Source organism: Tetrao urogallus (genome assembly GCF_951394365.1).
Source record: "Tetrao urogallus genome assembly, chromosome: 2".
Taxonomy (NCBI): Eukaryota; Metazoa; Chordata; class Aves; order Galliformes; family Phasianidae; genus Tetrao; species Tetrao urogallus.
In genome coordinates, this window is record NC_136814.1 from 51,697,618 (window position 1) to 51,712,961 (window position 15,344).

At 39.9% G+C, this 15,344-nt stretch overlaps 1 protein-coding gene across 1 annotated transcript in view; it reads right to left on the reverse strand.

Moving 5' to 3' along the window:
* Positions 1 to 6,139: 6,139 nt before the first annotated feature.
* The window catches only part of AIG1 (androgen induced 1), a gene marked incomplete at both ends in the record, with an annotated part of 118,581 nt that continues 109,376 nt past the window's right edge, over positions 6,140 to 15,344 (reverse strand). The window contains 2 exons of the mRNA XM_079549927.1: positions 6,140 to 6,177; positions 9,329 to 9,492. Coding sequence (XP_079406053.1) covers positions 6,140 to 6,177; positions 9,329 to 9,492 — 202 coding nt within the window. The remainder of the gene's footprint in view (positions 6,178 to 9,328; positions 9,493 to 15,344) is intronic.

Sequence of the window (15,344 nt, forward strand, 5' to 3'; positions counted from 1 at the left end):
CAGCCTTCCACTGAGGAGAAAAGCAGAAGCACCAAGAGCTTGGTGGAACTACTGCCCATAACAAGAATTTTATCTTTCAGAGCTCCTGATTTCACGGTAAGCAAGTAACTGTCATTTAATATCTGTCATTATTTGTTTCAACTGCAGACCATGTGTGTCTGTATTAACATATGTGTATGTATAGATATGTACATAGGTCTGTGTTGAACTTTTGTATTTCCAATATAGTATGGGGATGGTTTGCATATTAGAAAAAAGAGATATTATGTCCTAGTACTGACTGTACTGTAGTGCTCTCTATATTTAGAATGCACACAGCAGAGATACTTCTCCAGCCTAATCGTAGACATTTATTTTTTAATACATGAGCTATGTATGAAATGCTGAACTTGGACATCGTGATTAGCTACAATACAGATAATGAGAAAAAGATGCTATTTTACTTCTCTCTCTTTTTACACAGCTCTAAGGAACAGCAAAAAGCTCCTCCGGTGGGCCAAGAAGCCTATCTTTCCAACTTCCATACTGGCATTTATGGTGTGGAGGTTCAAACCCTTTTACAGCCGTGGTCTGAACAAAAAAGGCACTTAATGGAGCAAGACTACAACTTGCTCTTCTGGGTTACATTAAAATCCATTTATTTCCATCTGTTACTTGGACAATACAGAGAGCATTTTAGATAAAAATAAAATTGCTTATTTTTGAGAATATATGTTAAATCTATTTGTTGTTTATGGTCTGTAAATTGGACAGTTCTGTTCTTAGAGTTATTTAATAATAGAAAAGGAAGTAACTGTGCTCAAAAGACCTATTTTCATTCTAAGCACAAAAAGCTTTTTCATTTGATTACGTCATTGGAAGCACTACAGAAAGCGTCCCACCTGCAAGTGCTCTCGCACCCTCATTCAGCAAAGCCTCTGCACTGAGAAGCACCTGTGCGTATGCTTTGAATTCAGCATGTGCTTAAGTACTTTCCTAAACAGATGTCGACAGTTAAATCTGTTTACTTTCCAGACTAATTTCATTCTCCCTTTGCTCCTCTTGCCTCAGAAAAAGAGAGATCATCGCCTCTGTTTAAATTAACCCACCAAGCCTGCAAACACTTCTATTTCCTGGGATTTCTGAAATAGCCAAGGCTGTATGTGCAACCCAGCTTAAATACTACGATCAGTTATACTGAAGACATTTGCACTTTTGTAACACCTATGAACATCTTGAGCCAAATAAAATGGCCCACATTTATAATAAAAACTCCCAGGTTTCACTGCAACACCTGTGACCCCAGTTTAAGCAGCTGGCTGAAGCAGCATGTGATGCTTTTGAACCACAGGAGCAGTGCAGAGCAGCTGGGATACCCCAGTGTATATGACCTGTTCTACTAGTATGCATTACAATTTGATTAGGAGCTTTCTTTGGTTGCTGCTGATAGAAAATAGCTGTCACCACAATTTGCCCCTGCTCACATTAAAACAGAAGCATTAGAAGACAGGATTAGTAACATAACTCCTCCAAGGCTGCATTCATAGGCAACCACCTACACATCTCCTGCTGCTTGCTCCTTCATTCTCAGGGCAGGAGCACCACACCTACCTCAGTAATGTCAACTTCAGGCTGTAGTCTCTTCAGGACTACAATTTAACTCAAGTTTCAGATTATAAAAGCTTTCAGTGCTCAACCTAATGGTATCAGAGCCTTCAAAGGCTAACCAAGTGCATATCAGAGCCCTGCAGGCTAGCCAGACTTAATAAAAAATAAAAGGTGAAGAAGAAATTGTTGTCAAGAAATAGCATATTCAAAACAAACAACTAAATCATATGCCTTGTACACTGTCATGTCAAACCATCATTTGGAGGCCTAATGGAAAAGGTAGCCATTTTTCAGTCTACTCACAGTATCCAAGAGGATATGATGTGCACAAGTGGCAATTTAGCAGGCACTGCCCACATGGGCAGAGAAACAAACTACATAACTGGGGAAAGTGTCTGTCAGTTCCCTTTAAAATAATGTACCAGTTGCTACAGAAAGAAAGCAAAATATGGTTTAATCACATACAAGCCAATTAAATCACAGGCTAAATTTAGTTCTGAAACTGTGGCAATAATTAACAAATTATGGCAATTTCTTTGTAACAGAATGGTATGAGAGCTGTGCGTACTTATTTTGGGGTATCCAAGTGCAGACAGAAAGTGAGGATGAGCTCTGTAAAGCCAAACTGGGCATATAGTCACACAGAAATTTATGGCAACTCTATGGTTAGTCATTCTAACCAGCTTTAAAAAAATCACTTTTTTCATATTTTATACTAAGGCAAGAGAATAGTATTCAGATTGCAAAGTCAGAGTGAGGTAATGTCAAAATTAAGGCAGTCTGTTCAACCTTAATTTGGCCCCCTGTGAGTATGAATTATGATACTGCCTTTAATTAGATGATCACACAATATTTTTTCCTCTGCCTCATTCATAACACATGATGGATGGTGCTCGGTGAATGATGAAACCATATTTTGTTATTTTCTTTGTGGTTCAAGGTGTGGCAGCCTGCCTTATTTACTGCTGTATCTTTCTCTGACAACAAAACTAATGATTCCTTCACAGAACTTTGTATGTGGTTTTTCACTACAGCCAGGACATACTTAACAAGTATTAATAATTTAATTTTACAGCAGTTCTCGAGGGAATGGCTGGAAATCTTTCCATTTAGCTTATTTATCTGCAACCTACTCTCATTGCTCAAGTTTTCCTCAAAGCTTTGTTTCCTTTCCTTGAATTCTGCTTTACTTGCATTAGCTTTGGGGGTGTACTGACAATACACGGAAACCAAGGTCATGGTCCCCATTCTGGTACACATCTTGGAAGTCAAACTCTGCATAACTTGAGAAAGTCAACAGATCAGCAACTGCATGGCAAATCCTGTTCAGCCAGTAGACAGACCATTTCCAAAGTTGATAAAGACTTCAGAGAATTACTTGTGTACTACAGGGAAGTGCAGGGATGGTTTTTTTTCTTAAACTTATACAAAATAGATTTTCTCCATAAAGTGGAAAGTGTTACTAACATAAACGCAATCCTTCTTCCAAAAACTCAGTTCCACAGCAAAAAAAAATAGAGAGAAGTTTTATAGACATAGAAAAAATGCATCTTTTCCATAGACTTTCATTTGGAAATAGATGACTTGTTCTGACAAAAGTTTTTTCTTTAACAAAAAAAAAATTCCCCCAAGAGAAATACCTTTCAGGGACAATTTCAGCCAAGATGGTTGAAATTTGGCAAGCTTACAAGTGACTTCTACTTCAGTCATCATTCATCCATCATCTTTCTTAAACACTCTGGATTGTGTAATTCTAAAGGGAATGAACAGAGTCTAGAAGAGCACTCCGGGTAGACAGGCTCCTAAGTTATTTATATCTTGGTTCATATATCATAGGTTGGATTTGGTGCTCTAAAATTGTTTTTGACTTTAAATACTGTGATTCAAAGGAGGTGGAGAACTTTCTGAGACCTGAGAAGACAAATTGAGTTTGGATCTTCTTCAAATATCACAAATTTCCTTCAGCCAAATGAAGCCTATCACATTTTGTGTCACATCTGTTGCCTTTGTCTCGTATTGCCGACTTCATGGGATTAAGCCCATAACTGATGCCTAAGCTTGGCATACTATTTTTCAGAGGTGCCCAATATTCATTAATTCATAGATACAAGGGAAGACAATTTTAAGTGTCTCTATGCAGTACCTCTGAATCTATGGATTCAGCTACATCAGTTTGGTCTCTGATGTTTCTGCTCTCTGTATATTGTTAATACACTTCTAGTATCACCTAAAACAACATGGTATTAGAAGAAAAACTCTGCCTCAGCGGCTGTAATACTTACTGAGAAAAAGAAATCAACAGCCATTTTGAGCTCTTGGTGTGCTGTAGCAGACTGCATATAGCTGTATGGCATTCTTGAATGTCTTATTTTTTATCTGATACCTTTCCATCAGAACGAACAATTGAATTCAGTGAATGAAACAAATCCCTGTGGAATAATATTTAAAAAAATATCATAAGAATGTGTAACAAGACAAAAAGATTTGTGCTTTGGGTTTCCCACCACGAGCTGCTAATCTTCTCACGATACAACATGTGTCACTGCTGCTGCTGCTGTTGGACAGTACGGCTGGATCGTTTAGCATATTCATTGTCCACCAATCCTTTCACATAATACCAAAGCTTTCAGAAGCAGTGACTTTAAGCAGTTCACAGATCTCTGGAATATAAAAGAGTTTGTATTTTCTTCTCTTCCTGAGTTTTGAAGGCCTGTTGCAAACAACAGACATCTTACCTCCTCCACTAATGACCATCTATTACAATCAAGTTCAGTTATCTGTGGATAGAGTAACCATGTTGCAGAATCACTGTGCATGTGTGCCAACTCAGCTCAGGTCCAGCAGAGCATAATAACCTTAATGCAAGGCCACGTGGCAATAGCTAATTTGCTTCCAAAGCCGATGTGAGTGCACAAGCAGTGTACTTGGTTTTATTCGGCGTGAAGCCAGAGTGAGCAAACTGGGCAGACCCAAACCAATTCCGTGTGAGCTCCTCCTTCAACCTGGCCACACGTTTACAGGAACTTTCTAGTAACTTGCCTAGCTTTGAAATCTTTGTAACTCTGATAAATGAGGTAAATCACGGAACGAATAGTCACGTGGCAATGTGATGCCTTATATTTGAAGGAAATCAACTGAAAGTCACTGCACCGTGCTACTGCATCATTTCTACAATCACATATACAGAAACAGCAGTGTATTTAGAAAAAATAATGGGAAGCATAACATGATTTTCATGAGATCTGTTTCCTCCCAAACTGTTCCAAAGCAGAAACATGGTCAAGTTATATTAAAACTCTGCAAGAATCTCTGTAATAAAAATCACACATTAACATTATAGACCTTTAAAGTGCTCTGTGTGTTAAAATAAACACACCTAAATACACCAGTGAATACAGAGATGTGAACATGTGAACGTTTGGATCTTCAGGTTACTTTTTCATAAAGTAATTTTTTGAAAATAATTCTGTTCACTTTATTTTAGAATCATAGAATCATAGAATCACCAAGGTTGGAAAAGACCTAAGAGATTAATTCTACACAATTTTCATGCCCACTACAGTTCATCTTTGATTATCTGAACATTAAACAGAATTCTGTCAAGCTTAGACTGTTTCTAGTATTTTGGAACTGAATTCCTCATACAGACAAGCATGCCTCTGATTTTGAACATTTGCTATCATACCTTCCCAAAGGAAGGCTTAAAGGTACCTTCTGATACAATGCTAATGGTTAAGCCCATGTATTGAGAACTTACAATCTGGAAATGCAGAACTGGTCTTGAACTAGGAAAATAAGAAAAGTCCTCCTGCAGAAACAATATCATCTACAGCTGACACTGGAAAACCTGAAAACATACAATTCAAATGTCATCAATCCATCCAGAATTTCAAGAATCAGCATGAAGAAACAGAAACTTGGGGATAACTTGATCTTTATTTAGACATAATTTAGAAAAGTTGCATCATTTTCAGATAGTCTAACATGGCAAATAAAATCTTACCGGATTGATAAAATTATTAGCATCACTAATTTAAGGCAACTGTCACATCATGTTATGTTTGCATTGCAGTCGTATTGAATTCTTCAGATACATTCATGCAATAAATTTTAAATACATTTTTACACTATACTTGGAAATACATTGGATTGTTTTGTTCCCCATATTAGACATATCTGGTTAAGCTTTTCTCAAACAATACAAAGAATGGACTTGTTCTTCTTGGTGGAAATGGAAAGCTGTAATGACTTAATGATTCAATGGCTTACTTGATTCAAGAAAAGCATGTTGAGAATGCCATGGAGATAAGTATACATCTTAAATGTGTATATCACATGCAAGCATGGAGAAATAGGAATGGAGGTTTAAACATAATTATTATTCTTAGCTAAAATTATTTTCCCTCCACACAAACCCCCAGAATATCCTTGCTCTGAGCAGAAGGCCCATTATCTGCTTTATTTCCAAAAGATTCCTCTCTGTGCCAACCTCTGTTGGGGATGAGAAATCTTCCATGGAGCCATGAACAAGCCTCCATGTTGCATCTATTGTTCAGTCCAATTTTGGCTTTTCTTTGTCTTCTTCAATACCTGAAAGCATATGGAGAACAGCTTTTAAAAATCTCTGAATGAATAAAACCAAATTTTATTTAGGGAGGTTTCTTCTAAAGCATTAATCTTTCTTTTCCCTATATTGCTGTTGTTTCTCCCCTACTTGCTCACATGCTCTTGCATGTGTTACTTCACCTGCTGTGCATGAAAAGAGCATCTGCACACCTGATGGCAGTGGTTGTCCAGTAATGAACCTCACAGTCCTCCCTCCCTCCCGACCACTTTCAAATCAGCCTCACCCCCTGCCGCATGCTCAGGCTTTGACTGCTGCAGGGGACTGGGAACACTTAGTTCCCTCAACTCCTCTGCTTACCTACGAGCAAATTAAGGTGGATGTTATTATAGCTGAAGAGAAGCAGCTGGTTCTATTTGAATGCAAGTTTTAAAATTTCTGCTTAGAATTCAGTGACTTAAGCCCCCCTTCCTATTTCAGCCTCAGATTTTTAAATATTTGCAAGTACATCTCCCTCTTTTGACAGCACAGAAACAAAGGATCAAGTAGTGTCGATAGGGCACCTCTTTCTTCTGGTAAGGGTCATGTCCCTCAGTGCTATCAGGAGGACAGTGCTGAGCGCAGGGCTCCTTAAAGAACTGATCTTTGCTGCAGGACTTTTCTCTCCTCTAAGCTGAGCAGCGTCTGGGTTGGGCAGCAGATTGTGTTTTTTCTGGCAATGAAAACGTTCAGCTATTTCATATGCCTGTTTCTGGACAATGAATTACTATTGGTATCTGACAAAAGTATTGTTCTTCTGACTAGGCCCTCTCTGCCAAACATCTCAAATAAAAATATTTCTTTTGGAGGTTTTCAGGCCTGCTGCATGTTGGAAAAGAAGGACCTCTGAGGACTGGAGGCAAAAAAGGAGTAATTTTTGAGAACACTGAGAGGAAAATCTAGTCACAAGTAAGATCACCTGCTAATGCAATCTATGCATAGATGGCAGTTACACTAAAAGTCACAGTGAAAACGTAGCTAGTTAATTCCAGGATGGGAAGGAGTGAGAACCACATGCAGTTAGAACACACAACTGCAGAGCTGCCTTTGTAGAAAGAAGCAATGAGGAAACAAACGGGGCTGCTGCTGCCAGCAGCCTGAGGACAACGGCCCTGGGTGTCACTGGCAGACCTGTGCTGAGCAACAGTCACAGGTTTAACAACCAAAACAAGAGGCTAGGTCCAAAAGATTACAGTGGGTTTACAAGGCTGCTCCAGAGCCAGCCTTGAGCCTTCTACTGTGAGAAACTCCTCCAACAGTTTTAAATGAGCTGTTTTATTTGCCTTTTAAAAAGAGGCTCTTTCCTTTCTTCTCAACTGCACTGCTGCAGATGCATCAAATAGTTTGGCAGGAACACAGATACCCTCAAAACTGTGGATAGACACTGGCTTGTAGAAAGGGCAAATTTTTCCTTGCCTACCGTATTTGTAGTTTCAGTTGGAAATATCTAACTGCAAATCATTTTGTCAGTAGCAAGGCTTTATTTTATGCATCTCCATAGGAAAGTGAAAAAAAAAACAAACAAACCTCCAAAGCTCAAAACAGCCCCTTTCCACCCCAGAAATTTCACTGCAGACTTCCTTAATTTGAAAACTTATGATTCAAATACTCCTTTTAAATGTACAGTTTTCAAATAACATTTTCCTAAATCTTGCCAGTTGACAGATTGGCATTATTTTAAATTTCTGCTGTTTGTGGTATGCGTGTTACACACTTCGGGTTTGGTTTATGCAAAGTGTTTCCAGCATAGCACAACAGCAGGTGACTCATGACATTTTCTGGACTGCAAGTGCTTGAGCCACAAAGGAGTTTGGATTTGTATTCTTTTACCAAATCAAGGAAATGACAGAGAGGATAATAGGGTCATGGAGAACCTACTGGGAGAATGACCCGATCAGCTTCTCTGGGATCAGAGGCCACAAGAAGCAGAGATCCATACAGTGCAAAATGAGAGAGATTTTCCACCGTTTACTTATTCATCGACTTGGTAAGAACAGTTGGTTCTTCACCACATTTCTATGCTACATACATGATGTAGATTAAGTGAAAGTGTTCCTTGTAGCTGCATTTTTTACAAGCTTTTTTTTTTCCAGCATTAATTTAAATAAGTAAAAAAAAAACCTGAATGTGACATCAAACTCAGGACTCAAAACCCATTGTGACCAATGACCACTGATCCTAGCATAAAACCAACAAGATACTTTGCATCTAAGTGATGCCATGAGCAAATGGCAGGTAAAACTGTTTGAGCTTCCAGAATCAGACTTTCCCAAATACCACGAGACTTGGTAAAACAGATCTGTGTGAGCAGAAATCTACCATGGGAATTTATGGTGTATGAACAGGTGCAAACTATATTTCCCAAAATGGGACGTGGACTGTTGTTATGGTCACAATTTGTTACGGGCCCAATGAATACAATGACAGAAATCCCAGTGAGCAAGAATTCCGCTCCATTTGTGATTTGCTCCTGCAGAGATTATGAAGGTTGTTTGCTTTCCAGGCATTTTGACAAATGAAAACATCTTTCATAGATTAAAGCTTGTGTTTGTCTTATTTTCCTTTTTCCTTTACTCTGTCTTTCCTTTTACTCCTTTACTACTCTACTGACCTAGGCTTGGTAGGTGAACATACAGCCGAGAGAGCTATGTTCACCCTGCACTAAGGTCTTTCATTCCTAATACTTGACTGATGTGAACATATTAATTTTCTTTGAATAAACTTATAAGCAGAAGACACCTTATATCTGGGAATACTACTTTTTAAAATTGTTATTTCTTAGTCAAAGCTTAACATTAACAATGTTCCTACAAAATGATATTTTATTCTAGAGGCATTTAATGGATTCATCAGCTAATAAGTGGGTTGTAAACCAAGTGGGTTTCAGGTAATTGCTAGCAGCTCTTAAATTAGTATTAGAAGTAATAAAAAAGAATACATATTCATAGCACATAGTGCTCTCCAGCAGCCATTCCATTCATTTGACTGCTCTTAAGAGCGAGCAAGCAAGAAGTTTCAATGGAACTTGTGTCATTCTGCTCCACTTTAGCCTGCTAAAAATCTTTTTGACTTTCAGGGCAGCACATTCAAGCCCTGACAGATTATTTCATGAATTAATATTTCTAAAACAATACTCACATTTTTGAGTATCCCAAATGTAGTTGTTCAGGACCTCTCCCATCACGTAGAAAATGTTAATTATTACAGTAACAGCTGCAAAAAAGATTATTTTGACACCTGGGCTGAGATGTTCAAGAAGCGGGTACACCCACACTCCTGTAACATGGTGAATCCAGCACACCCTGAAACAGAACAAAACCATCAAGTGATGACTCTTACAGCCTTGTTTTTAGAAAGTAGCTGCAACCTAAAAAGGTTCACTTGAAAGGACAGCGAGTTGCTATTAACTGCAGCTTCTTGGAGAGCTCAGATGGTATCTTTCCAGAACAGACATTTAAAATGACGAAACAAAGACTGATTTCCTGTACTGTTACAGCTTTGTTTTAAATTCAGTATGAACAGTCATCCAATTTTCAGGTTCTGATGCTACATTTGAATTTACAAAGAATATAAATTCCTGTTTTGTATGTCAGCATGGGAATGCAACACTCCCACAATTCCAAGCAAGTTCTTCTTCCAAAAGGTGTTCAGTGCTCCTGCAATTCTCCTACAAAGCCTGGCTTTCTGCTTTCTGGTGCATTTTGTTTTCATTCTGTACATTTGTGTGTTCGCTGCTTTCCTCTCCACACTTGGCAAGTGCTTCAGTTTCTTCATTTGTCAGAGACATATGGTTCAGCTTCTTTTTAAAACAATGATTTCTTTAGCACCTGTGTTTTATAGGTTGCTCCAATTTTTCTTCCAGCTACCTGGTATGATTCGCGATCGAATGATTTTTTGCTTGCAAGATTATTTTTTTTTTAAACCATCTCATCAGTGAAATTCCACCCAGCTCCACACTCAATAAAGGAAAAGGAATGATGATTTGCTCTTCTCACAATTGTTGTTAGTGTTCATCTACAACGGAGAACACTGGAACATTAACTCAAGAAACAGTGTGTGAGCTGTACCTCAACGCAGTCTGAAGAAGCACTCTAGGTATGTGGTTTCTGTGTGTGTGACTGCATTGACATCTGTACCCTGTGGAAGGACAGGTGCTGCAGAGAGATCTGACATGGTGAATGGTGAAATCAGAACGGGGGACAGAGAGAGATTATATATTCCAGCAGTTGGAAGCTAAGAAAGGTAAATGCTGCCAAAAAACTGAGCACACATCATGGTGGCTAATTGGGAAAAAAGCTCAGTGGAGACAAGGCTGAGGCTCACAGTTCTGAGCTGCTGATCTCTCTGTAAGACTGTAAATCTGATCCTCTCCGATCAGTTTGAGAGAGATGCGTGCAGTGAAGCACAGCTAGATAGAAGACTCAGCAGCTGCAGAGAAAATTACTGATGGAGATTTCCATGTCCATATGATTTGCTTTACTTGCTGATACTTTCTGTTTAAAGAAAACTTTTGATCACTACGTTAATGGCCACAGGCTACTGAAGAGCAGAAAGCATAGAGAGAAACAGAGAGCATAGAATCCCTGCTTAGTGATTCTCTGTTACCTGTACATGTACTTAGCATCCCTGCGTGATGAAACTGTCCAGTACCATGAAGCATCTTTATGGAGGGACTTTTCAAGGGACCTTCTAAATGGCTCCTATGCACTCAAATTCATGAACCAAGTAGAAGTGACGTTTACTAGAATGCACTTATGCTGGAAAGAAGAAACATTTTCTAAATCTGACCAATGAGTCACTGCTGAGCTCCCGAATGTCAGCTGTGTCTGGTTAGTTCAGAATTTCTAGTACATTGTATGAACTCTGTTTGTTGCTGCCCAGAAAGGTCGCCTTGTTTGGCAAGGCTGCTGGTGCGTTCCACACAGCTGCTGTACGCCTGTCACCAGTGCAGCCACAACGCAGGAACTCATGCGCTGAGAGCAGGGGGTACACAGTACTGCTGAGATGACTGTCACAACCCCACACCCTCAGCAACCCCGACCTTCCTTCCAGCGAGCATTGCATTTGGGCTGAGCGATGTTGGCCGTGTCCCCTCTGAGCAGTGGCACACTGACTGCTCCTGCGCAGCCTGCACCTCGGAGGGGAGCTGCCAGAGGACAACTGCTACCATGGAAACCTCACCTGATGGCCTTTCTGAGCAGCTCGCTCCTGCTGAACGCTGAACGCACGCTAGCACAGCCCCACACAAGGAGCTGATAAACCATGGGCATAAAGCCTCCATTCAAAATTGCTGATTACTAACACTAATGAGTGCCTTCAACGTCTGCAATTCTAGTAGTCATTATTCTCGTCCAACTTCATTATTAGATAAGCACAGGGAAGCATGCATTAAGATTTACTTAGGAGTGCAAATCTAGATCCAATTTAAGACCCTTTCAATGCACAGGTATGAAAAATGGGTTGTTAAGGCAAAAATATATCGAGGAGAAAAAGTTTAAGGTAACACTGGCCTGACTACTTTTGAGAAGATAACATGAACTTTGAAGCTCCCCATGTTTTGGTTCTGTGGCAGTCCTTCTGGATGTAGCAGTGTTTTTGCAAAGAGGAGTGCGTTAGGGGTCACACAGCTCACTTTGCCATTGGTTAGAACTGGTAAGAAAAAAGGAGTGGAGATATTCCCACTTGTATTCAAATTAAAATGTTTTAAAAAGTGGTGATTTTTGGAATTTTTCAACCAGCTGGTGTAGGAAACAGAAAAAAAAAAAAACAACAGAAATTTGAAAACACACTGTTGCTTCGTTTTCAAAACAGCTGTCAAAACCTTGACTTTGTAGCTGTTTTTCACTTCTAGTATACAGTAGATGCTGTATATCTCATATATCAAAGGAATGAGTCTTCCTGTCTGCCATTTTTCAATCAGTCTGTCTGAGAAAACGAAAACTGTGCAGAGAAGATAGGTACATTTACTCTTTGGCTACTGATCTTTTGTTAATGAAGAAAAGCAACAAATTCAAAAAACTGTGGGAACCTTGTCGTTTATGCCTCACTTTGAGCGATGGAACTGTTACAATGGCATGTGCAAATCCTAGTTCTGGTAAAGGCAAGCTCAGTAGGTAGATATCAGAAGATGGCTCTGCGACAACCGAAAGGGGCTGCTCCCTCATGATGGCTACACGGCTGCCAGCTACACAACTCGAAATACACTTGCACAGGCATCACAACTTGCTGGCTCCTTGTGGTCTGAATTATGAGTCTCCATCTGTTTCCTGCCCAAGTTGAGTCCTTCAGCCAAATCTGCAGCTAGACAACAATCAGTACTATGTGATCTGAAAGCAGGAACTGTTAGGCAGGGGCCTGTAGAGCCTTTCTTCAGAGCAGTGAATGAGATGATATGCAGTAACAATGCATGCCACAGAATCGCTGAGGAGCTCCAAATGCTCTTCCTCATAGCAGAAGGAGCAATATAGCAGAACTCAGAAGCAAGACATTCAGATCTGACAAAAGAAATATCTTTCTGTGTGATGTCTAATTAATGATCTACCTAGCTTGCAGTGATATGTCACTGAAATCAAGATTAAAAAAACCTCCTAGAATAAAAGTTTGATAGGACCTTGTGTTTTTTTAATCCAGTCCTTTGTTGTAGGCACTATAATACAATTCCAGCGAGCTTCTGAAGTCAGGAGACTATACAAATAATAAAAATGCATACAATTATGCTTCAGTACAAAGTACAGAACACATCAAGACTGAAGGGTCCAAACATCCGTTTTTTTTTCATGGTCTTTAGATGAAAGCTTCCCTTATAGGCTGTTTTTTCCAAAAAGGCCTTCTGAATCCTCTCCTGGAGCATCTGACATTAGCAACAGTCACAGCCTTGATACATAACTACACTGATCTACTGTGGTAATGCCTTTCTGGGTATTTCTTGCAGCAGCTCTCACAGATCCTTTCCTACATCTTCTGTGCTATCCAGGTTTTTGGCAACAGAGGTAATAGAAGGCCAATTCTTCAGTCTGAAATACACTGAAAGCTGATTGTCGTGGCTACAATTTAACAAGTGACAGAATGTGGGTATTTTCTATGCTTTTATTTCCTGATCTTTCCTAGTATCACTCTCCTTTTCTGCTGAAAGGGGGAACTTTACTCAGAACTGTTGAATTGTAGAATATCTCCTGAAGGAGGTGATAGGCTTACAGCAGCTAAGTCATTGAACAAATCATTTGTGGGTATAGGCTAGGGTTCAACCCTGTGCTTTCAGACACTGGAGCACAATGACCCAGAATAAAACTGTTCTACTTTTGATTTCTAACACTGAAAAAATGATGTTTAAGGAAATTTTCATCAATTCTCTTTACATTTTTAATTTTTGTTTCCAAAGACATTGGACGGCTTTTCTACATCTAATCAGAATTGTTACATTCTCGGCCATCTCAAGATGGTGGCCTCTTTATATTCCCAGCCAAACAGGTGTAAGCTGGGAAGGAGGAATCTACAGGAGGAATTTATACTGGTTAGGAATTTTAAATACTAAAATATAAATTCAATAGACAGTCATCAGGAAATGAAAGAAATACTCTCCACCTCTTCCATTTTCTTATGCTGGATTCTTCACCAGTTTGAGTGTTGCTGAAGAATACAAGGGTCAATAGGACTGCGCTACTGATATGGAATGGCTTGTGCAGTCAGAAGATGTCAAATCCCAGAAAACTGCTCCTGCAAAGAATGTCATGCAAAACATACACAGCACGACATAGTGCCGGCATTCTCTGTGATGAACAAAGATTAGGAGAAATTTGTGTGAGCTACAATGACAGAAACTCTGCAGATTTGGAGGTTGTCTGTTTTGATAAATAATATTTAATTTTAAATATAGCAATGGTTGCTATGCTTTCTTGAGCTGTATTTTAAGGAGATGCACAAGCAAGTGAGAATGTATTATCTACGCATGTCATCTGTACTGACTGTACTGCTACTTTGAAACACTTGATATGGAGGTGGAGCGGAAACAGAATGCAACAGTCCATAATGGCTATGTCAGACCTATCACACTGAGGATTCATGAAGAATTCTCCTCCTGAAAGCACTGTTTTTCTCCCATTCTTCTTGTAGGTAAGGTACAGGGAATGCTAATTCCCTGACCTATTTTTGCTTCTTCTACTTCTGAATCCTTCCTGTTCTAAGTAGTCCTGGCTTCAACTCTCTTTGTTTTTGCATTGTCTCATCCACTTACAGGCTGAGGGAGCTGGGCTTGTTCAGCCTAGAGAAAAGAAGGCTGCGGGGTGACCTCATTGCAGCCTTTCAGTACCTAAAGGGAGCCTACAAACAGGAGGGGAATCAACTCTTTGAAAGGGTTGATAACAGCAGGACAAGGGGAAATGGTTTTAAGTTGAGGGAGGAAGATTTAGGTTGGATGTCAGGGGGAAGTTCTTTACAGAGAAAGTGGTGAGGTGCTGGAACAGGCTGCCCAGAGAGGCTGTGGATGCCCCGTCCCTGGAGGTGTTCAAGGCCAGATTGGATGGGGCCCTGGGCAGCCTTGTCTAGTATTAAATGGGGAAGTTGGTGGACCTCCATGTGGCGGGGGGGGTGGAAATTCATGATCCTTGAGGTCCCTTCCAACCTGGGCCATTCTGTGATTCTGTGATTCTATGATCCATCACCCACCATCAGCCTTCCACTCTGATTTGAAAGCCCATCTCCCTCTTCCCCTCCAAGCCTTTTCCACTCACTTGCACGATTTCAGCTTGATGACCTATTAGCTGCACATATCCTTGCCCATGCTCTCTGCTAACCCTCTTTTGCTTGTCTCTAAAGGATTTTTAATTTGGTCTTTGCCAATCATTGATTCACCTGATCCATGCTGAATTTTGCTCTCCAGTGCTTGCTTGCAAAACCATGTATGGCCCCTTCTTGACACACAGAAAACAACGCACCCTGTGTAGCAGACACATGCTGGGTTTCCTACTCCATCTGTATCAGTCACTTCCATACTCTTTACCCTTCTCTTCTGAATTACAGTGTTTGTCCTAGCATTCCTACCCTTTTGCCAACATATTCTATTTCTGACCTTCCTCTCCTTCAACAGAGAACCACTAGTGGAAATCCTACAGCAAAACTGACTGCAGCTATTTCAAATTCATTACAAATTCTCAGAATG